This window comes from Eutrema salsugineum, unplaced genomic scaffold (assembly GCF_000478725.1).
Source record: "Eutrema salsugineum unplaced genomic scaffold, Eutsalg1_0 scaffold_1, whole genome shotgun sequence".
Taxonomy (NCBI): Eukaryota; Viridiplantae; Streptophyta; class Magnoliopsida; order Brassicales; family Brassicaceae; genus Eutrema; species Eutrema salsugineum.
Genome location: NW_006256909.1, coordinates 14,264,660 through 14,288,997, shown reverse-complemented (window position 1 = coordinate 14,288,997; position 24,338 = coordinate 14,264,660). Strand labels below are relative to the sequence as shown.

Below are 24,338 nucleotides of genomic sequence, written 5' to 3'. Positions count from 1 at the left end.
TATCTAATTAATGGAATGTCGTTAAAAAAAAAAATCATCTCTAACTAATGGAATGTCGCTTATTTGTATAGTGATTTGCTTAGGTGTCGGCTCCACAATGTTTTGCTTACGTGTCATCTCCAGAATGAGTTTCAGCTGCAAAAAAAAACCTTTCAACCTCATTTTTAATTACGTGTCATTTTTTTATTGGTTCTTATGTGATGATGTGTTAAAAATAACTTAAAACAAATTGCTATAAATTCTTATGATTTAATGTTTAATTTTTCTGTCAAACCAAACTGTTTCCAAATTTTTAAAAAACCAAAATTAAAAAAAAAATCTAACAAAAAAGTTAAAAAAAAAGGAAATCTATATATCTAACTAATGGAATGTCGTTAAAAAAAAATCATCTCTAACTAATGGAATGTCACTTATTTGTATAGTGATTTGCTTAGGTGTCGGCTCCACAATGTTTTGCTTACGTGTCATCTCCATAATGAGTTTCAGCCGCAAAAAAAACCTTTCAACCTCATTTTTAATTACATGTCATTTTTTTATTGGTTCTTATCTGATGATGTGTTAAAATAACTTAAAACAAAACGGTCTAAATTATTATGGTTTAATGTTTAATTACATTGTCAATCAAACCGTTTCTAAAATTATATAAAACCGAAATTTAGTAAAAATCTAACAAAAAATAAAAAGCGATAAATAGTCTAAGGGAACAATGGTATTTGTGATGTCTAGATTAGGTTTTTTGACTTCAAATATTTTAGTACAAATGTGTACGACTTCTTTCTAATTCTCTCACACCCTTCTAAATTGTTTAACCTCTTCTTTTTTCTTTGAATAAGTTTGTACAGTAGTTATAAAAACTAGGTCTAAATACATAGAACAGTGATAAAAATCGAATAAGTTCGTACGGTACTTCAAAAAACTACGTCTGAAATACATAGAACAATGATCAAAAGATCTCAAAACTATCTAAACTAAATTATTTGGATACTAGTATGTTTTTATCTATTATCGTCTATACTGTTTTCACGATCGTCTTCATACATTAAACTGCAAGAAAAACTAACAAACAAATATACTCAACAGAAAATAAAAAACAAATAAATTTAAACTATTATTAGATTTTCAAACAATTAAATAAAAAATTATATCATCTCGTGCAAGACGTGCAGAAAAGTTCACTAATTTTATTTATTTTTATTGGTATCATATCAAAACTCACACATTTTGAAATTAATTCGAACATATTTTTTTGGTATCAAAAATAATAAACCAAAAACTGAGAGTCCAAACCGAATTATACCATATAACATATGAATTCATTATCGTAGTTATTTCTTCTAAACCAAAAAATCAAAAAAAAAACAAAAACTGAAAAAATTCTGAATCGAAACCGAACCGATATCCAAATTGAACATCCCTAAAGCTACTGAAAATTGGAAGGAATCAAGACTAGAAAAAAAGTCAAAAAAAAAATTATAATGTTTTTAGGGTTTTAATTTTTTATATTATTGGGTGAATGAATAATACAAACTGTTAGGACCTTTGTATTTATAATGCCCCAAAACCCGATTCTAATAGAAGTTGGTTACGTTCCTTTGCTCGCTCAAGAAAAGGGCTCTTGGCATATTTATCAGATTTAATTCAACTTATTAAATTCAACAATAGTGAAGCAGAAGAGTGATATGTGTTTTAAAAATTGCAAGTTTGAATTTAATAATCGAATTGACCAACGAAACAAAAGTCTGGAGAGGTACAAGAATGTAAAGATCCTTCATAATTACTTCAACAACATGTCAAAAATTTCACTCCCAAGTAACCGAGATCAACGAATTAGCGAGACCAGATTGGTCGAAAGTCGCGTTAGCTCCATAATCCAAAGTCTTGGAAGAACCAGGAATCGCTTGGACAAGCTTGAACGCATTCTTCTCGGATTCCTCCATCTGAGAATAACAGAAAGACCAGAGAAGCTGAACCGGTTCGGTCTTTAGAAAGTTCCTCTGCTTTCTTCTCCCATCTGGAAACCGAATGCAGAGACTGCACACAACGCTTCGATCGCAGTCTCCTTTTGGCTCTTCTGTCAAAACTGGAAACCCTAAGAAAGTGTCATCCTCCACAGACTCGAAGAGGATGTGATCAATGTTGTTGCTTGACTCTTCAAAGAAGTTGTCCCAGAAAGTAGACATGTCTTGACAAGTAGAAGTCTGGTCGCTTTCGTAACAAACCTTCTCTGTTTTTATGCGTTTGTTGCTTGTCAGAGAAGCAACGTGTTCGTGAGGACCAGAATCCATGTACTTCGCCAAATCCTCGAGAAAACTCTTGGCTTCGATCACACCACTCCATGAATGCATCTTCTGACCAGTGATTGGATCGATGAGAAGCACCACAGGAGCAAGAGATTCGATTCTGTAGAAAGTAGAGATTTTCTGTCCTTCGTTGGTATCATCGTAGACTTGCGATAAGACGAAGCTAGACTCGATGGCTTGAGAAACGACACCGTTTGACCATAAATCTCGATTAAGTATATGAGAAGCAAACTCGGTCGTGGACTGGAGATTGACTAGCAGCCATAGATTCTTTCTAGAAGAAGTTGCTTTCGCGTATTCGAACGAGCCTTGGAAAAGAAGTTTCAGAGGAGGACGGTACAAAGAAGACAGTCTCGAATCTTCTGATCCAACAACAGATCCCGAATCGGACGCTTCTTGTTTCAAGTCCCAGATCTCCTCGGGACCTACTTGGACCGGAGGTTGATGATACATGGAAGAAGAATCGTAGAGAGTATCTCTAATCGAAGGTAAAGGAGGAGGGATTTGTTGTTCTTCTTGATAATCACTCCAATACTGCTCTGATGAGTTTTGCGGATATGACAGAGTTTTGTTCTGTCCATGGACGAGGAAGAGGTTAATGGCGTCTTCAAGGTTCCAGCTTGTTGCCTTTAGGAATTGTTGAGCGGTTTCAATGGTTTGACTAGCCCTGGGCATAAAAAACCGGAACCGAAAAACCGAACCGGAACCGACCCGAAATCACCGGTTCGGTTCGGTTTCAGTTCTTGCATAAATACCCATTGGATCTTAGATCTAGGATCCATGGATATCGGTTCGGTTCTGAATATTACCCGAGAACCGAAATACCGAACCGGATACCCGAAATAATGTGTTTCTTTGGATAACTGGAGATGAACTCTTTGCCATTGCTACGAAAGAGACTGTGAGAGAAAGGAGGAAGGGGATGGTGATGGAGAGAGAGGCTTTGAAATTGTTTTAATGGGCTCTTCAATTGAGGCCCTTTAGTTAATCGCTGTTACATTTTTCCAAGACTAAAATAACATGTTTTTTTTTTGTTTTTTTAATAAGTAGATCTTGGGCTTTTATATTTTTTTGACGTTTGGGCTTATACATATAATAAGGAACTCACTAATTTTTTTTCCAATTCTCATTGTGGTCCAATTATCCACCATATACACAAAATTAAAAAAAAAATAGAAATAACTCTCACTTGATTTCGCAGGCTTCTTCTCCATCTCCTTTTCATAGAAATATAGTTTATGGTTTTCAAATCTGAAATTTGGGGTTTTCTGTTTCTCTCTGTTCATATTTGAAATTGACTTCATTTTCTCTCTCTTTCTCTCTCTCTTTCGTTTTTCACTACAAATTAGTCTTGACTGATAGAGAGTCTTACTTTGAAAATCAATTTAGGGTTTGTATAAATAAAATCGATTGGGATTTTCTGTTTCCACTTCTACTTTGTTAATGAGTCCATGTCTGGGTGCTAACTTTTGCGTTGTTAATGAGTCTGTTTCCGTTTCTTCTTTGTTAATGAATCGATTTAGGGATTTCTTATTCGGATTTCATTTTTTTTGGTCAGTTGAAAAAAAAAGTTTTGATTTTGGTTTATTTTTTTTTTAGATTTCGGTTTTTTTTTAAGATTTCGGTTATTTTTGGTGATTTCGGGTATGGAATACCCGAACAATTTTTTGAGAACCGAAATTTTTCGGTTCCTATCCTTCAATACCCGAACCGATCTGGAACCGATAGATACCGAATTGGAACCAAACCGAATTTAATTCAGTACCTATTTGGATCCCAAACCTTAAGAACCAAAATACCCGGAACCGTTCGGTTCCTACTCGGAACCGAACCGGATACCCGAAAGCCCAGGCTGAGGTTTGACCAACAGCGATCTCTATGAAAGATGAGATTAGTCTCTGTTGGTGGTCGTTACTCGTTGCGGTCGCCATTGTTTTCTTAGAGATAGCAGAAACACAAGAATTCGAAATAGGGAACTCAAAATTGAAGATTGAAGAAGACAAGAGAGACTTTGTAAGCGTTTAGGTTATTATTTCTCTTACGTTTACTTCTGTTTATATAGAGAGTGTTAAGTCTTGTCGGTTTTTTGTTTCCTTTTTGTGATCAGTTTTGTTCAGCGAAAGAGAGATACGTGCAGAAGCAAAGGAAAAAAAAAGGAAATTTTCTTTTCACTTTTTTATTTTGTTTACTAATTATATCCTTCTTTTTGGGATATACGCGGTTTTAATTATACCTTTTCTTTTGGTAACGGAAATAAAATCCAGTGGCATTATTTGTTTGTTTGATGGTTTTCATTTATTAACGTAGTAGTTTTTCTCTGATAATTTTTTTTCATTAAATGCAATGTTAGCAAGAGTAGCGAACATGTTTGTTATAAAAACACAAAATAAATTTAAGATTTGAGTCTTACACATACGCCCTCCGTTTCATAATAAGTGTCGTTTTAGATTTCATTTTTTGTTTCAAAAAGAGTGTCATTCTGCATTTTCAATGTAACTTTTTACTCTTATATCCTGTTTTATCCCTCATTTAAAGATAATAGTCTTTGTAATTAAATGTTATAAAAGTATATTAATTAGGGGTATATTTATATATTTTATTAATTTCTTAATCTGTGTGAAATATGTCAGAATGACACTTATTATGAAACGGAAGGAGTATGGCTTATTCTCAAAAATCCAAATACTCTTTTACCAATTTTTTGAAGGTACGATACTTACTTAAAAGACAAAAACGATTCAATTCTATTTGGCACAAGCCACATGCCGTTTGCCAAATTAATCATCAAAGAACACTTATAAGTCTTTCAAGAATCTGCTTACACATTTTAGGGTATAGTGTTTGTTTGTTTTATTTATTTATTTTTAAAGAATGTAAAATTTTATTCACCTCAAAAAAAAACTTTTTTTTTTACATCAGAGTACATCGTTTTTTTTAATCAAGTAACTAAAAAGAAAGTTAAGCCAATAGCTGCGCTATCTTGTCGCAAAACATAGTTGCAGGGTATCTTCGAACCTCCGATCATCCAGGTCCTTGATAGATTGTATCCGACAGCGAATGAATTTGTCGATGAGGTGAATCATAGAGCGAGCTGATCGAGGAGCTTCTCCATGACGTCGATTATTTCGTTCTCTCCAGATGCAGTGAATTGCAGCTTGAAAGGAATAACGCAGCAGAAACAGAGTGTTGCGATCAGGCTGACTTGCAGAGATGAGGTGAACAAGGTCTTGCCAAACAAATGTGAAGCTGCTCTTGAACAGATCCTTTGTTAAGCCAGACCAAATTTCTGCAGAATAAGAGCAGACAAAAAACAGGTGATTTTGCGATTCCAATGGGGAGTTGCAGAGCACACAAGATGTATTTGCACCAACATTCCACAGTTGCATCCGATCACCCGTCGAGAACCGATCATGGATTGCTAACCATGAGAATACTGAAAACTTTGGCGTAGAATACTTGAACCAAATTCCAGAAGACCAAGAAACTCTTCCTGATTCCTGTCGAGTTAGTAACCAAGTATTTTTCGAGCTAACCCAGACTTATAAGATCCAGTCTTATTTTTTCACAGCACAATATCGCTCACTCCTGGCTTGAGTTTTGTTAACTGCTGATGAAGAACATTCTCAATTTCATTAAGAATATCGTTTATGTGTCGTCGCCGACGTCTTCGAGTCAAAGAGGCAATTGTCACAGTGGCTGGAATACCCATGTCGATAATGCCTCGAGGCCCAGTCATGTCGGTGATTCTCCCCAACTCAGACCAAATATCGAACCAAAAATTTGTTGTATCACCGCCTTGAATATCCATTTGATGAAATGAACTTGCAAGCTGACGATATTTGAGAATCTCCACATCCAAGATCCAGCTTTAGTATCAGCATCAATTGACCAGAGAGTACCTTTTCGAATGAGATATGTCTGTATCCATTTTACCCAGAGCGAGGAGTGAGATGAAACAATTTGCCAGATCAGTTTTAAATAGCAGACCGTGTTAACTTCTTTGAGAGGTCGAAGACCCAAATCTCTCTCTGCTACAGGCCGAAAAACATCTTCCCATGCCATTTTAGTTTTCTTCGAGTTAAGCTCAGGCCCAGACCAAAGAAAAGCTGAACAAAGCTTGTCGATTTCCCGAATGCATTCGCAAGGAAGATGATATGCACCAAGCCAAAAATTTGAAATACTGAGCAAAACAGAGCGAATTAACTGTAAACGACCTCCAATCGATAATGTGTGAGCTGTCCATGAACTAATACGTTTTCGAATCATTACCAATAAAGGCTGATAATCATTCCGTGTCATTTGCTTAGTTAGCAATGGTAAACCCAGATAACACACTGGTAACTGACCATCTCAAAGTGGAATTTGTTGTTTAGCTCAGTTCGAACCGATTCAGAGACACCAGCAATGTACATAGTCGACTTTTCCATACTGATCTTGAGGCCTGAGATACGCACAATGCCCTCAACTGATCGCACTTTCCCATCTGTTAGCACCATAATGTCATCCGCAAAGCTTAGGTGATTAAGATCTAAGTTTTTGCACTTGGGATGATAACCAGACAGATAAGGCGATAGCGAGCATCCTTGCCGTAACCCTCGGCTGCTACGAAAAAACCCTGCAAGTTCTCCATTAAACTGAACAGAGAATGACGCTGTGGTGATACATAGAGAGATCCATTGAATAAAAACCTCTGGAAAATTCATGGCCTTAAGCGCATTAAGGACGAACGACCATTGCACCAAGTCGAAAGCTTTTGAAATATCAATCTTGATAGCACATCAAGCAGAGATAGATTCCTTATGATAATCATTTACTAGCTCAGTAGCTAAGACGAGGTTCTCAATAAGAAGTCGATCCTGGATGAACGCCGATTGGTTCATAGCAATAAACTTAGGAAGAATGCACTTAAGTCTATTGGCTATGATTTTCGAGATAACTTTGTAGATGACGTTTACAACAAGAAATTGAGCGATAATCTTTCATCTCTACTGCAAATGTTTTCTTCGGGATCAAAGCTAAGATGGTGGTATTGACGCCTTTAGGTAAAAACCCTTATGAAAGAATGATTGTACTGCAAGGATGAATTCCTTACCGACAACAGACCACACAGCCATATAGAACTCTGCATTGAACCATCAGGTCCCGGAGATTTGTTGCTTAGCATAGCAAAAAGTACTTTAGTAACCTAATCTTCAGTAACTGTGCTTACTAAAAAGCTCCTGTCATCATCCGAGCATCTAAAGCGCAAGAGATCCTCCAAAACATCCTGCGAGGCTCCCTCAAAATCAGTGGGTACATGTTGTAAGAACTCCCTAAAGAAACCCTCTGCTTCCGCCTTGATCTCCTCATTAGTCGATACCAGTACTCCATCACGCCGTTTAATCTCTCGAATGGAATTAACCAATTCACGTGCAGTCACTCCTTTATGAAAGGTTTTGTTATTCCCATCACCCACCTTTAGCCAATGTATCTTAGATTGCTGTTTTAAAAAAATTTCCTGCAACCTCGAAATGAAGTCCCATCTTTGATAAGCAATCTTTTCCTCCTCGAGGAGCTGCGTCGAAGGGTTAAAAGCATTAACCTCCTGTTTCTCACAAAGAGTTTTAAACGCCTCCTTTGTATTTTTCGTCAATTTACCCATTCTTGTTCTTGCTAAAGATCGAATCAATGGCTTGAGAGCTTTTAATTTCTTTGTGAACCGAAACATTGAGGACGTCAAACAAAAAATAGGTTGAGTATTACTCCATAAGCCCTCCACCATAGGCTTGAATTCCACAAAATCCACCAGTGCATTGACAAACTTAAACGGCTGTTTACCCCCAGGCTGTTCCACATCCAGATGAACTCGACATTGCAGATGGTCAGAGCAGCCACCGGCCTCAAAGACACTATAAGACTGAGGGAAAGTTTGAGACCAACCTGAATTCTTTAAGACTCTGTCGAGTTTTTCTGAAATCAGGCCCTCATCCCTCTTGTTGCACCACATGAAAACAGGACCATGATAAGCTAAATCCTCCAAATGACAATATCGAACAACACTTTGACAGTCTCTCATAACCCCCTGTAAGAGAAGGAGATTGATCGTAATCAGAGTGCTCCTCCATATCAAGAATCTCATTGTAATCACCTAGACAAATCCATGGTTTAGATCGTATAATCGGGGAGTTATGATGATCCCTAATATCACTCCACAACTCACGCCTTTTCTCCTAAAAATTTGAAGCGTAGATGAAAGAGCAAAAGAACTCTTCTTCTCTATCCTCAAGCTTCAATGAAACTGTGATCATCTTACCACTTTTAAAGAATATCGTGACCCTCACCTTGGGACTCCAAACCACCCAGATGCGGCCAAGACGATTATATTCGTAGTTTGAAATTACCGACCAATCTCGAACTACAGATGCTGTAATCCTCATTGCTTTACCCTCCTGTACTATAGTCTCCAAAAACCCACCGAACTGAAACCCATGCTGCTGAATCCAGCTTCTAATAATGGAATTTTTAGATGATTTGTTTAAGCCGCGAACATTCCAGACGAAACCCGACATAGATTAGTTTTGTGTCTTTGGTCCTCTTCTACTTGAAGCACTAGATTTTGAATATATAGCACTAGAAGCAACGGAGTCTACCAAAGGTTTGTTTGCTGCTTTAGAAGCTCGGGGTAGTGGAGGTCTAGTTCCAGGACCCTTGCTTTTCCTTCTATTTTTGTTTCGTACTTTGTTTAGTGGGAATAACATCTTCTTCAGCTGGTGCATTAGAGCCCGTATCCACCAGCTCGCGTTCAAAATCAGTGGCTTCCACTACACCAGTCTCATTTCCTTGATCTTCCGAATCATCAAGGGCACTGAACCTCAAAGGAGAGACCGTGAAATTGCCCTCCACCTCACCAGATTTCTCGCAGCTTTTGCTGATCTTTTTAGGTGAACACCACTCACCTTCTTCTTTGTCATTGGTCACAACTTTCTCCACTACTGCCGTACCACCCTTTTCAACCTCAACCGGTTTGTGTAGAGGCTCATTGGTAGAATTATTTCTGTTGATGTCAAGGATATCTACTTCTGGGGCAGAAGTATTCTTGACTAAAAGAATAACACCACCATCATTATCTTTACGGGAAGGAGAAGACTGTTTGTGCCATCCACGTTTCTCTTCGTTAGCACTGTTTTCCCACCTAGCAACATACATCCATCAACGAGATGACCCCATTTGTTGCAGTGTGAACATCTAGGAGGGAGCCACGGATATTCAAACTCTACAAACGAATCAATCCCTATCTCTGATGTGAACCGGTATTCTTTTGGCAGATCCTTGGTAAGATCAGCCTCCACAAAAAATTTTGCCTCGTCAAAGGTTTTGCATATGATCGTGTCCGGTGAAGCCTTGTTGGTTTCCCTACTGCGCTTGCAAGAAAATCCAATCATTTCTCATGAAACAGTTCATGCGGGACATTTTTGAGTGTGACCCACATCGGCATAACTTGAATAGCAGGCTGAGTTTTTTCTACCACCGAAGACCATTTCGAAACCACCATTGGAACATTTGCAATATTCCACATACCTCTCCGAATAACTCTGTTATGGACAGCTTTGTCGCGAATCTTAAATTTCATTGTGGTCTCTTCATCCACTACAAAAATTTTCACCTTTGTGTTTGAATTACCAATCGGCCAGATCTTATTAACGATCACATGTACTTTTGCAACATGTGGAGCTCGGGAGAGGAATTTCCCGATTAATATCTCATCTCATAAAGGTACTGAACCTTCAATAATTTCAACTGGGATTTCCACCGAAGGGGAACCCTCAATCATAGAGATCGACAGATCATGCTTAAGCAGACCAGATTTGTTCTGAACGATGGATGAATATAGAGGCTTTGATGCAGGCTGAGAAGCCAACGGAGCTGATGATGATAAATTCTCCAAAACCATAGTCGAGTTCACTTCTTTCCCTTCCACTTCGATAGTTTTTTGTTGAACACTGATCGCCGGAGCCTCCACACGATCTCTTGCCGGAGACAGAAGCGGAGAGTCTGCCGGCGCCGCCATGCTTGCAGCCGAAGAAAAACTCTAGAAGCAAAACCCTAATCGCCCTAAAAATCACCTTTGCCACGTCACATTATTTTGACAATTTTTGTTTAAAACAATTAACCATCGAATTCTTGTAATATTATGTATGTTATAAATTTAAAATATATATTACATCTTTTTTACATATTTTTTAGAAAACATAATATCTTAAAGAAAATAAAATTTTCTGAAATGAAAAAACTTATATTATAAACAAAATCCAACTTATATTATAAACTTTTTAGAAAACATAATATCTTATATTTCATAAGTAAATAAGTAATTAATAGCAAAAATCTAATCCAAAACTATAACAGCAAACGCTTTGTTCAAATAAACAAAAAATTATAAAATAAATATTTGTAAAAATTATCTTTGACTTAAACTTGATCTTTTTCTTCAGCCTCTGCAAAAAAAAAAATCAGAAATAACATTTAACTTGTAAACTATGAGAATTTATAAACAACTTTCCTAAACATAAATTTTTTTAGAGATTCCTTTATTTTCATAGCATGCTTGAATCTCCTGCTCTTGATCCTTTAACTGCGGAGCTATTTTCTGCTTCATCAGTATCCTCTATGATACCTGTAATTCCTGGAAAGCCTCCTCCATCTTTTATATAATAGTTGTTTGTATGTTGTGATTATAGATAGTAAGACAAAACCAGAATGCCTTTTTCTGTCCATTCTTTTGGTTTAAATTGGATTTGTTGGTAAAAAGCTGGAGCTGTTTCTTACGTGTCTTCAATATTTGTCATATGTATGTTCGAAGGTGATATACTAAATGTGTGAATTTATATATGTTGTTGCAGTTGCTTACTTCATTAATAAGACGGTGGTGAAGGATGAGATTCAATATGAACATGTCATCCACTTTGTCACCAACTGTAACGTGGATATAGTTGCAGCAATGTAAAGGAAGAAGTACCGAGAGATGATTACTTGGGATTAGTTATACGATCTGTTTTAGTTGATGTTGTGGGTTAACCCAGTGTTCCAAAAACTCATGTAAGCCAACTTTTTTTGGTTAAATTTGTTATAAGAGCCTCTTAAGCAAATCTGTCATGAGCAGATGATAAACAATGGTGAGTGCTTAATGAAGAAAGCAAAAGCAGTTAAGAAAGAGATTGAAGTGGTGGAATCAAGTTTACTAGAGATAGAAAAAACTTTTCAGATTAAGCAAAGTTTAACACTTTAACAAACATACATTTAGCAAAGAAAAATGTAAACTATCCAACAAATTCTACAAAGACGAAACAAGATCAACAGTTAATTGTACGTAACATACAGATTGAGATACCTGAAATACATATAATTCGATCCAATACTAAACGCAAACTAGATAAGAATCCATTGTCTTCAACCTCAAGATTTTAGTCAAAACTTTCTTAAAATATGGAGCCTTTGATGGAACAATCTTCAATTTCAGAGGCTTCTTCTCTGAAACATCCGCCGATTTCTTCGAAGCTCCTCTGATTCTCAGCTTCAGCTTCAATAGAAACGAGTTTCTTCTCTCTTCAACAACGGCGATAACTTTCTCCATCTTCTCCTCTTCTTCTCGACGCAAAAACCGATGAGACAACAACTCAGACGCACTTCCTCTCTCCTCAGGTTTCCTCGAGAAACACTTTTCAATAAACTCCCTCGCATCGCAAGGCACACACTCTGGAATCTCTGGAGCTTCATCATAAAGAAGACGAGACGCGAGATCATCAATATCGAGACCAAGCCATGGAATCTCACCAGTGTACATCTCCAACACTAAGCATCCTAACGACCAAAGATCTAGGGTTTTCTCCGCGACGCCGTCAATGAGAGACTCCGGCGGCATGTAAATCGGCGTTCCCAAAAACGGTAAATCGAATCCCCAATAATGAGGAATCTCTCCGACTTCCAACGAGTTTCCAAAATCAGAAATCTTAAGTTCGTATGATGAAGAATCTCTCGATGGGAAAACAAGGAGGTTGTCGGGTTTGAGATCGCAATGAACATAACCGTGTCCGTGAATACAGACCAAACCTTCGAGAATCATACGCGTGAAGTCTCTTATCATCGGTTCAGGCAATTTCCTGTCGGAGTAATTGTCCATGAAAGAACGTAAACTACCTTCAGAAGCGTACTCGAGAAGCAATTTGTAAACTTTGTTTCCGTAAGAGCTGAAACCTTCTTCCAAGTAGTCTCCAAAGCATTCGACGATTCTTGGACATCCTCTGAGTTGGCAAAGAATCTGAAGCTCTTTTTGAAGATTTTCGAAGTCCTCGGCGTAAGAGTTTTTCACGGCGGCATGAAACGACGAGCCGTCGCGTTTAGTATATTTGACGAGATTAACAAAACCGTAAGCACCTTCTCCCAAGAACTTCACGATTTCTTCGTTTGATTGCATCTTTCAATTTGCAAAGACAGAGCTTTCTTCAAATTTTGAAACTGAGGTACAAAGAAGGAATTGAGTAACTAAGAGAAATTCGCAGTGACAGAGAAAGTGGAAAACAAAAGAAAATACGCTTAGAGAGAAAAAAAAGGATATTGTAAGACTTATATAGAGTTAGTTACGGTTTAGGTCGGTGATATCAATTATCATAATATTACTACAGTTTCGACATTTAAGTGGATTTCGACCGTTGGTACCCTATTCCTATTCCTATACTCATCAAAAAGGAAATTAAGAGGAACTCACAAAAAGGAAATTGTACCCTGACAGAGAGAGAAAAAAGGAAACGTTTAGGGTCGGCAACATTTGTTTAATTTCTTTGATTCTTTTTTTCTTGTTTCCTCCATTATTTATTGAATTTTTTTTTCTAAAATTTTTTTTTTTCATTGCGAAAAAAAATTAATTATATCCTTATTTTCTGTTGATCCTACTATGGACATCTGTTTGTCACAACGTTTCGCTCAAAACGAGATTACACATGAAAACATTTTGCGTCGATACTCTAAAATGGATGCGTAGAACGCAAATATCGTCACATTCTAAATGTCGCTAGAGCTCTCCGATTTCAGGCAGCTTCCAGCTACTTAATAAATAGGACACCTACAACTATCCACCACAAGAAAACACATTTTGAGCTCATCTGTAATGTTCTGCCTCCTATGGTTTATATTTTTTTTGATAAAACTATGGTTCATCTCCAAGTTTGGACACTTTATCTGGAATGATGAGATTATACGAGACATGTACAATCACAACTATATATGTCTCTAACGACACAACTAGCTGATATAATGACCAAAACCTCGGACAATAAAAGTTTGGTACATTTCTTCTCAAGTTGGGTATATGTAAACCTGCACATTCCAATTTTGAGAAATGGGGAGGATGGCAAAGGTATTGGGCCAAATGTCTATTTTGTAGGTACTTGTCGTAATTATGGGCTTGATTAGCAAGTGCTTAAGAATTTTTATATAGTCATAATTTTCTCCATAACATTAAATCTACTTCAATTATGCTTTAAAATGACTAGAAAAAAAATCATTAACTTTAATTTTTTGTATTAGTTTTTATGATTTTTTGTTAATTTTAATAATCTTATTCATCCATTATTTTTCGAAGTCTTTTATCTAAATTACGATTTAGTGCTAATTTATCAACTTTCTAACCATTTTAGGTTTTTTTCCACACATATATATATATATATATATACACACATATTAAAAATATATATATATACACATATATTTTTAATATGTGTATATATGTATATATATCACTAATTTCATCTTCTTTACTTATATTTTTAATATCTTTAATATTCTATAGATTTATTTGTTGTTATATTATTTTTGTCTTTTTCTATATTTTTATAATTTGTTATCTTTTCAATTGTTTATTGAATTTTATTTTTGGTATTGTGGTTTTCTTCTTCTTATTTTCTATTCTTTAGGTACTTGAAATTTGATTAGCCAATTGTTTCCATTTTTGTCTCATAATTTTTGTTTCTTTTGCATTGAGATTAAATTAGCTTTATTAGTTCGAAAATGAAGATTAAATAACACAAAAAAACTAAATGATAAGATGAACTTAAATCTGGAATTATTTTTTATTCATATGTTTATGATGTTTTAAATTAAATTAAAATTTGATTTAAGTTATACTTATAATGTTTTAAATTAAATTTAAATTTGATTTAAGCTATGTTCATGATTTAATGTTTGTATTATGTTAAAGTTAAATGAAATAGTTTATATGAATTAATAGTTGGGACAGATTTGAATTTGTGTTTATTTATATTTTTAATTTTTAGTTCAACTTTTGATTTCTTTTATGATTTCTTTTATATATTTATATATTTTTTTCTAAATGGTCTTAGCTAGGAATCTTTCTATCATTTTTCTTAACTTTTTTTTATTGAAATATCGATCTAGCAATCATTTTTACTTTTTGCAATTATTATTTTCATGTTTTGTTCTCACATATTTTTCATTGATTATCTATGTTATCCATGCGTTTATAAGATTTATATATATTTGTTACTTTATTTTATTTTTGTCATTTTTTCTCTTTAGTTTTGATAATTTGTTATCTTTTCGATTATTTGGTGAATGTTCTTTTGTGTCTGGTATTTTCTAGATCATATTTTTTTTAAAACAAAATTCTTCAGTTTTAATAAATGTTTAACCTATTATTTTTTATTTTTAGTTTTAGTACTTATTTTGTTTTTTTGTGAATATATTATTTTTGTTAGTTCAAATATGATCACTATATCACATGGTAAAAAAAATGAAATTAAAAGGTGTATATTATTTTTATGTATACATATATGATGTTTAAAATAAATTTGAATTTAGTTTTTTTTTAACATCTATGTTTATTTATATAATATTCAAATTACATAAAATACATAAAACTAAGATACATAAAAATATGAAAATTACAATACAAATAAACAACGAAAGTGAATGTGATGATTTTTTTTCTTCGACAAACTTTGCTTGCAATTAGAATATCCACTCTTTCCTTCCTGATCGCATTCGATCTGATGCGATTTTGATCTTTGGTTGTTGTCCATCTTTTTCCTTGTTGTATTACATTGACCGATTCCCAATTAAGAACTAAAGATGTTCTTCGAATATGAACCCAATTTACTGATTCTTTCGAAAGAAAAAAATATTGGAACCGCCAACTTTTAACGACTGTACGAATGTCGCCATACAACAAGGAGGATTGCACTCCAAACCACCGTTTCCTCCAGTGCGGTTTCCATTGTATTTGTTTCCATAGAAATGCCATATGTAACAAAATAAATCTCCGAAAAAAATCAAACTAGAATCGTTATATCCAAGAGCTTCTTCCGTTGATGTTGAACTCCATCTTTTACCTCTGACCCTTACGATTCCGACATCATATTTCAATGGCCAAAAGTAACAAAACACCATCATCTCATCTTGCAGTTTCTCCGTGGGATTATCTTCCATTAATAGAAAGAAGATAAAAAACCGAATACGATGCCGCTTAACTAATTTTGGGATAATCCCCAAAACTTGTTTCGAAATCCATTGTTGTTGGCCATCGATCGTGGGTACCACGTCGGAGATAACGTATTGGATGTAGATGATACAACATCTTCCTCCAATCACTGCATCAATAATTCTGACTTGAGATCGAATAGATATAAACCCAACCAATGTCTAAACGACTCACCCAATGTTTGCTGAATCGACATCGGATTGATAATAAGCAGAAATATAATAACAAAGAAGAAGGCTTGATACCAGGGGAGAAACAGACAGCGATGAAGTGAAACGGTTGATGTCGACGAAGAACGTTTTTGATCACCCATGACTCTCTGTTAAAACCGCCGCAAATCTTCCTCTTGTTGTTAGCGAGATGAAGAGAGAAACAAATAATTGATTTTTATTGAAAGAAAACTAGATTTGAAGATCAACTGAAGCAATATGGAGTAATCGGTCTTCACATCGCCCTCATATTTATCTAGCAATTCGTATCATTTTTGAATTTAGTTTATATTATTTTATATTTATTTTTTACCATGATAAAAATCAGATTCAATGGTTGATATATTTATATATATATATAGAAAATAATTTGCAAATGCATTAATAAAGAGATTAAATGGTTTATATATATATATAATACTCTAAATAATCATAATAGAGTATAAAGTCTCACTATCCGTCGGTTTCTACACCCAAAGAAGAGAAAAGAAGAACCATCTTATATTTCATGTTTAAACCTTTTCCCACAAACCACTCTTATATAGTGTAAAGTATAGACATAGCCTAGTTCAATGATATACATCAAAACAACGGTTTTTATGGTGTATATGTATCAAAGAAGCTAGTTTTTCTAATATTAATTAGTTATTCATCAGTTTGTTATTTTATTTGTTTTTATTGTCGATCTCCCAACATTCTTATATAGGAGAAGAATATTTCTTACACGTTTTTGTCATACGTATTGTAATAGAAATTAGTTTTCTAATAGCAATGAGTCACACTTCAACTAGTAAAAAATACTAATAAACGCATAACTCATTGTTATCAGAGAACTAGATTCTATGAAACGTGTGACAAAAATGCGTAAGAAAAACTTCTTTTACTATAAAGATGTTGAGAGACCAACATTAAAACCAATGAAACCCGTACACTGATACATGTACGCATTCCTCTCCCATCAATCGATTAAGAAGAATCAAACACTTCTTTCTCGATTCTCAAACTTACCGCAATCAAACAAATGCATAGTTACTCTCATAAACAAGAGCAAAGAAGAACCAAGAAGAAGAGCCACTCTTATAAATAAAAATAAATCCAAATATTACTATATTACCAACAAAGAAAATTCAAATATTATAGGAAATGACATATTGACATATATGAAGGAATACACCTGTTGACCAAAATATTCAATATAAATAAAAGTAATCAAAATATTACTCTATTTTTCCCGACAAAGAAAATCCAAATATTACAGAAAATTATATATATGAAAGATATATGTTTGACCAATACAAATCCCTAGAAGTTAAATACTTAAATATATATATATATGCATATATATATATATACTCAAGTGTTTTAAACTATTCAATTATATTTCATTCACAAAATACAAAAAAAAATATACAGAAACTAAATGCAAAATGGCTTCATCAAGCAAATGTTTTATTCTTGTGTTCTTGTGTCTAACTGTTCTCTTGATCCCAAGTATGCAACAAAAGAAATCCATTTTTTCTCAATTCAAAGCTAAATAATCTTCACATTTATACAACATATTTTATGCTTTACTATGTTTTTACATATATAATTGATTTAAGTTTTTATAAATATCTCAGAAGCAGCAGAAGCTGACGATTCACAAAGACATGGATTTTTTGTGATAGGTCTTTGCTCGAAGATTCCAGACTGCAATAAGAAATGCATTGAATTACACTTCCCTAGCGGAGAATGTCTTAAAGCGTCCGTCAGCGCCACTGAACTATCATGTGGTTGCTATGTATAATAATGTTACTGAGATATTTGCATTGTGGAAATAATAATTGACTTTGGTCAAAAAAAAATGTTAATGGACCTTCAAATAAATATATATATATATTATTTAATTGATTTTTTTATATTGTTCAATTTCTTTCTTCATCAGCAAAAAGAAAAAAAAATACAAACGAGAGATTGAGGAAATCTGCCTAGTTTTGAAAGAAAGAGAATTTTGAGCTTGACTAAAATTTGCAACCTAAACTAATTTGATGGAACAAAACTGGAATTGTGGTTTTTTGGCATGGTCATAATTCTTTTTTTTTTTTGAAAAAAATAGATGTGGAAGTTCCTTGATCCAGTGATCGACTAAAAATTCATTTATGTTTCACACTAAGAAGTTTAGGTTTTTAGAGTGGTGTAAGGAGAACCGTTCGTTGTGGTTCGCGTTTTATTAATCAGTTAACAGAAATTGAAACTGTACAAAAACGAGTTATATCAAAATGACGATTACAGTTTATGAATGGTCAAATTTTCACGGAATTGTCAGAGTATACTGAATAATCAGCGAATTAGTGCTAGTTTTGAATTTTAATTTTTAATCTGATCAAGAGTGTAACAATGGCATACCAACGATCTTAATATTTTTCAAATTTCTTTTAAAAAAAACCTAATTTTCTGTAAATCTTAAAGTATCTGTTCCAAAAATTCAACAGTAATCTTTACCAAAATTAGTAAGGTTGACCTAGTGTTTAAACTTTCCAATTTTTCCAAATATGTCCCATTATCCAAAATTTCTGCATCGGATTATACATTTCCTATCTTTATCTGCTTTGTCCCGATTATTAAAACAGACAGGTCTAGGTTACCCATGACGTTTAGCTTCTTTTCCTTGTTAAGCCTTGTGCTACGTTCTAGAAATTTCCCACTATAGTGGCAAAAAAAAAAAATATCTTTAGTTTATTCACTCTATCCAAAGAAAATAATACTAATAATAAAAAAGAAATATCTTATCCAGTAACCTATACATCCAATTATTATACGCTTCGACACCGTCAGATCACCCTCTTATCATTCACGACCGTCCGATTGTCATCCTCTCTTTCACACGTGCCGGTAACTCTTACCGGTTCACCGGCTACTCGTTATTCTCTTCTTTAAAAACGTGCCAAAGCTCCTCTGATCACACTTCAAAAAGAGTACTCAAAAAGTGTGACTCGCACTAAAGACTCACTATTGACTCGTTAATCGGCGAGAGGTAAATTATATAAACTCCGATTTCTTGTCTCATCACTTGCAATCGTATGATTTTGAATTTTCTGGATTTCTAACCCTATTATAGCAGCGTTTGTGATTTTTGAGGTGGAAAATGTCGGCGATGGTGGTAGATCGGAGTGTGTCGTCGACGCTGAATCCGAACGCGCCGGTGTTTGATCCGGTGGGATTCCGTGAGGTTGAAGATTTCTCGCCCAAGTGGTGGGATCTGGTGACGACTTCCAAGTGGTTCCGTGACTTTTGGCTCAGTGCCAACTCGGAGTATGAGTTCGGCAACGACGATGAGTTCTCGGATATGGAGGAAGAGTTCGAAGAGCTGATCATGTCTTCGTCGGAAAAGGAGGCTGAGATCGGTGGATCTACAGTGACCGGTAACGAAATTACACTTAACTCTTGGATTCGAATTTTTCAGATCTGAGGCTAGATAGTTTTCAAATGTTACTTTTTGCACAAATATGCGTTTAGTATTTGATCGAGTTGTGGTTTCTTCTCTGCCAGAATTAGATGTTGCTAGGTACTTGAAGGTGCTTTTGAGTATGGTGGAGTCTACGAAAGGGAAGATTTACAGATCAGATGTGTCGATTTCTTCTTGTTCTCCGAAGTATAACAATAAGAAGACGAGCAAGTACATGAACCCAAACTTCAATTGTCGCCGAAACCATCACATTTATCAGCCACGGTGAAGAAGTAGTAGAAGCTTTTAGAGAGAAAAATAAAGTTCTTCTTAACTAAAGTCGTGACGTGTGTTTCATGAATGAAGCTGAATAGCTGATATTTGCGTCTTGTGATGTTACTACTCTCTCTTCTTCCTTTAGTTTCTGTTAATATTCTCTTATAAATAATAAAACGTCCGTTATGAGCTATGTGTTGCATAGACTTTGTTATTGAGTTATATAAATCAAAATTGGAAATTTGGAAATGAATTGAACCACTTCTACTCAAATTATTTAGTGTCGGTTGAGTTCTCGTTCAATTTGGGTTTTAATGCGTTTTGCAAAATTAATTGAGGTCCCAAAACAAGGTTACTTGAATTTAAAGGACTTGTGATCATTTAGCAGAAGTTTTCTCTGCTTTGGTGCTTTGTCCCTTCGTGTTTATATATAGGAAACCAAAACAGTCTTCTCTTACAAACTAAAAGAGTCTTTATCCCAAGCGTAAACTTGTCTGAAGCTATAGAATATTTTGTCTCCCAAGTAGCTTCCGATGGTGGTAAATGTTTTCCAAATGCACAAGTACCTTAAGCTTGGTTCCCTTCTTAACCACAATTGACTAAATCCTCTGACCTGACCAGTTACAAAACTCAAACTCGATTTATCATAATAGAAAAGAGAACCCAACAAAAAAAGTAGAGCGAGTGGTCAAAAAGCAAAGCAGCAAACTCATCCAGACTATGATTATGTTCCATCAGCAAACATCTCTACTCCTTAGTTATCATAAATTACACCTCCCAACCAGTTAACGTAAGCAAACACTTAATTAACTAAGATCATTTTACAAACCCTCTTTATAGACAGAATCCAACACGCTCGAGGAACAGCTTTCTAAATGCAAGATAATCAAATGTGCGACACTTGAAACAGTGACTGTAATAATACTTCATTGCCCCGACTTACCAAGCTTTCTATCAAGAGAGATTCCAAACATGTTTCCTGAACTAATTGAGTACTCACCTAAGTTACATACCCCAATCAACCACACAGTTCTTAAAGTAACTATGAATACCCCTGCAAAAGCTAAGTCATAATGCTGACTTATAACACGCAAACAGAGGAAGATAAAGCTGGCCACTAGAACAATTGCCTTGTTAATCTGGATTACTAGCCAGAAATCACACCTGCGACATGGAAGCTTCGAAGATAATTATATTAGAGAGATTACGGTATATAAGACTGAATCAAGGTGGAGAGTAGCGTAGTATTGGCATCAATATGCCCAAAGTAACTCAACACATCCTGCTGCCTTCATACTGTGACCTCAAAAGCAAGAAGATCATATCTCGTATCACAAAGGATCATAAATATGATTCGGATTACAATACCAACAAAAATTTAGCGTCTCAAATTGAAAAAGTAGAGAATAAATCGTGAGTAAATGAGAGCTGAAGACAGAATTAACACACTGGTAACAGGCAAGTAATAGTATTATGAAATAAAATAAGAAACCCGAGACAAATATAGTCCTACAAAAGAACAGCAATTATTATCAGTAATATAAAGAAATATGTATGCCCTTTCTGAAACGCAATTGTCTGAAACTGTGGAGCTTCTAGCCTGAATCTCTGCATATTTCACAACAGCATAGCAAGGGTTAGTGAAGATGAGAGTCCCAAAACCTCCAACAAGGAAGATGTAAGAAATCACGGTACAAAGCTCCACGAAACATCACACCTGAAAAATATTAACAATAGCAAAACAAAGATTTCTGTTAATGACCGCGTACAATAACAGAGAGAAACTTCAGGAATCTAAGCCAGTGGGGAGTATAGATATTTTTAAATGGAAAAAAAACTAAAAACAACTTTGGGAGAGAAAACATTAGGAGTTACTGAATAAACACAGAGCAAAAAGCGTAGAGACAGAAAAAAAGACAAGGCAGACAAACTCCTGATATTGTATGTTTCAGAATCGAATACCAGGACAGATGCTCCTTTAGCTGTGGAGTTGCTCGCAAACACACCAGTGACCAGATTAATGAGCTACAGCAATTAGTTATCATGTGACAAAACTAGGAACAGAGAAAGACGTAAAAAGGAATATATAAGCAGAAGACTTTCAAGAACCAAAGGATGGACAAAAAGGTAGTATCACACAACATGCTGGACTTGGTCCATCCTGCAACTAGAAGTCTAAAAAATGTTGTTGGGAAAATATATTTTCTAAAACGTGCGAGAACTTTGAGGGAAAAAAGTTTTTTCATCTGCCAAAAAAACTTGGTTCAATTTCAAATTTCGATTCAAAACCTGCAGGGAGACCAAACAAAAACATCAAATGGGGACATCTTACCTCTCCGCTAAGGAGTTTCTCCTCAGAATACACATGTTACATCACCTCAGCCATGAACTTGTCATACTCAGAATCTCCAGGAGCTGACGCATTCTCTGCAGATGGCTGTCCTGGCGGCTTGGGAGCCCAGGGTACGCTCCCCATTCTCTGTGAATAGTCATCAGTGGTCGGCATAGAAGGATTCGATGCCCAGGGTGCATTCCCAAGACCTTGTGACTGATCAACTGTTGGAACAGGAGGATTGTTGGCCCATGTCATGTTACCCAGATCAGTAGACGAGGCAGGTACAGGAGGTCGAACAGCATTGTAATAAGGATAACTCATATATGGAGGCTGCCCAGGCAAACCTGTAACTGAGCTAACATAGACATTCGGTGGCACAGATGAAGCAGGAGCACCTTTGTCTGGCTGCACCCCTGGTGGAAAACTTTGCTGGCTTTCACTAGAAGGTGGATTTTGAGAAGCAGTGCCCGGTGGAGGAGCTTGTGCCATATGAGGAGGAGGAGGTGGTGGGTAGTGCATACCATACGGAGACATATGTTGACCAGCGACAGGATGGTAACAACCAGGTGGAGGAGCGTATGGGTAATAGGAAGGAACAGGAGGAGGAGGAGGATTTGGCAGTCGCACGCCACTGGGATACTGCTGTGAAGGATAGGCACCAGGCAGATGATTTGAAGGAGGGTAAGCTTGAGTGCGTGATTGAGGTGAAGTAGGCGGTGGCGGTTTACCAGCAATCCTCACAGCAAGTGTTTTACCTTCTAGCCGATACCCATTCATTGCCTGTATAGCAGCATTAGCCATCTGGACATCAGCGTATTTTACAAAACCATAGCCTCTGTTCAGACCAGACTCACGGTCCTTGATCACCTTTGCCATCACAATCTCACCAAAAGATGAAAAAAGATTAATCAAACCATCATCGTCAAGCATCGGAGGTAAAAACCCAATGTACAGATTCGTTTCATCATATTCTTTGGAGGGTTTGATCGGATTTGACCCTAAGCCAGCACTGTTACCCCATGGAGGATTACTTCCCGGACCAATAGCCAATGTCGTACCACTCTGTTTGAGAGAAGATTCAGGTACAGTTCCTCCTAACTCAGCCAAGAAGTTCTTATATTCATCATCCATGTTCTTCCCAGTATTACCCTTCACAGGGCAATCAATAGTAGGGTGTCCACCATCACCACAAATCTTGCAAAGAACATCGCTCTTGAAGGTAGTTGCACTCGAAGGACACGCGTATTGTCTATGCCCTTGCTCACCACACAATCTACAAAACTCCTCATCCCTTACTGTTCCATTCAACGTGGCAAGCTCCCTGAGCTGTTGCCTCTTGTGCTCGTTCAGCACCTCATCAACAGGTTGCAGGAGCTTCTCTATCATACCAGCAGCAGCGTCAAGAGATTCCTGAGTATCAGCCTCGACTAAAACATGCAAGTCTTCGTTCTCCGAAGGGTCGAATTTCTTCTGCTGGTGTCTACCTTCTTTAACAGAGCCTTTACCACGAATCACAATCTTAGCACCTGTCTCCCTCTGCATTCTCTTCTGAGTATTTCCTCTGGGGCCAATTATAAGACCGATAAAGCTGTAACCTGGAAACTCGTTCTTCGGGATAAAAAGCTTCTTCTGGAGCTTGGGAGGTCTATAATCTGCAGGGGGTTTAAACGCAGGATTCTTGCTGATAATCTGAGAGATAATCTCTTGTCTTTCTCTGTTCAACCTCTCCTTTGCTCTATACTCTCTAGTGTTTACCCTAATTCCATTGTTATCGTAGATTGGCTCTGGTGAAGGAGATCTCTGTCCTTCTTGTCTATCATCTAAAGGCAAACCAGACTGCAAAATCCTACTAATCTCAAGTAACCTAGCATTCAAAACCTGAACCTCGGGATCAAACTCCATGAAATCGGGAAGCTGGATTATCGGCTTCGGCTCATCGTCTGCCCATCTCGATTTACGCTTCGGTGGAGAAGAGTCCCACCGGCTTCGACGCTTCCTACTCCGGCTTGTGTTCTCCTCTTCTCCGCCGGATTGATCCTTTTCAGTTCCGCTCATCGTCTTGCTCACGCCTTTCTCCGATACCAAATCGCGCGTGAATTCTGAAGTCGGAATCTGAGGATTTAGTTGATCCGAAGCAGTGGAGGAATCTAGGGCTTCAGAGGAAGGAGGAGGATTATCTAGGGCATGCGAAGAATGGTTGTATTGGTTCAATTCGACGGAATCCATTTCGAGCTCGATAACTCTTTTAAGGTTTTTTTCCGATTTC

General features: G+C 36.1%; 5 protein-coding genes across 6 annotated transcripts; 1 reads left to right on the top strand and 4 right to left on the bottom strand.

The window, feature by feature from the left end:
• Window positions 1–1,799: 1,799 nt before the first annotated feature.
• On the bottom strand, window positions 1,800–4,231 carry LOC18029263 (putative plant UBX domain-containing protein 14). Its single transcript, XM_006414691.2, has 2 exons — window positions 4,140–4,231; window positions 1,800–2,961 (listed from the first exon to the last, which is right to left on the bottom strand). Exons 1-2 carry the CDS (start codon window positions 4,229–4,231, stop codon window positions 1,800–1,802), a joined length of 1,254 nt encoding a protein of 417 aa, XP_006414754.2.
• Window positions 4,232–6,607: 2,376 nt separating this feature from the next.
• LOC112082025 lies at window positions 6,608–7,003 on the bottom strand. Its single transcript, XM_024149112.1, has one exon. The coding sequence runs from the start codon at window positions 7,001–7,003 to the stop codon at window positions 6,608–6,610; it is 396 nt and encodes a 131-aa protein (XP_024004880.1).
• Window positions 7,004–11,694: 4,691 nt separating this feature from the next.
• On the bottom strand, window positions 11,695–12,750 carry LOC18029262 (mitogen-activated protein kinase kinase kinase 17). The gene has a single exon (XM_006414690.1). It carries the CDS (start codon window positions 12,748–12,750, stop codon window positions 11,695–11,697), a length of 1,056 nt encoding a protein of 351 aa, XP_006414753.1.
• Window positions 12,751–18,979: 6,229 nt separating this feature from the next.
• Window positions 18,980–19,937, top strand: LOC18029261 (polyadenylate-binding protein-interacting protein 2). Of its 2 annotated transcripts, none has more exons than XM_006414689.2 (3): window positions 18,980–19,050; window positions 19,138–19,438; window positions 19,566–19,937. In XM_006414689.2, exons 2-3 carry the CDS (start codon window positions 19,162–19,164, stop codon window positions 19,748–19,750), a joined length of 462 nt encoding a protein of 153 aa, XP_006414752.1. In that variant the 5' UTR covers window positions 18,980–19,050; window positions 19,138–19,161; the 3' UTR covers window positions 19,751–19,937. The 2 variants fall into 2 exon arrangements, with proteins under 2 accessions (XP_006414752.1, XP_006414751.1); XM_006414688.2 differs by having other exon boundaries at window positions 19,135–19,438.
• Window positions 19,938–21,046: 1,109 nt separating this feature from the next.
• On the bottom strand, window positions 21,047–24,321 carry LOC18029260 (splicing factor-like protein 1). Its single transcript, XM_006414687.2, has 2 exons — window positions 22,070–24,321; window positions 21,047–21,454 (listed from the first exon to the last, which is right to left on the bottom strand). Exon 1 carries the CDS (start codon window positions 24,296–24,298, stop codon window positions 22,106–22,108), a length of 2,193 nt encoding a protein of 730 aa, XP_006414750.1. The 5' UTR covers window positions 24,299–24,321; the 3' UTR covers window positions 21,047–21,454; window positions 22,070–22,105.
• Between the last annotated feature and the right edge of the window lie 17 nt (window positions 24,322–24,338).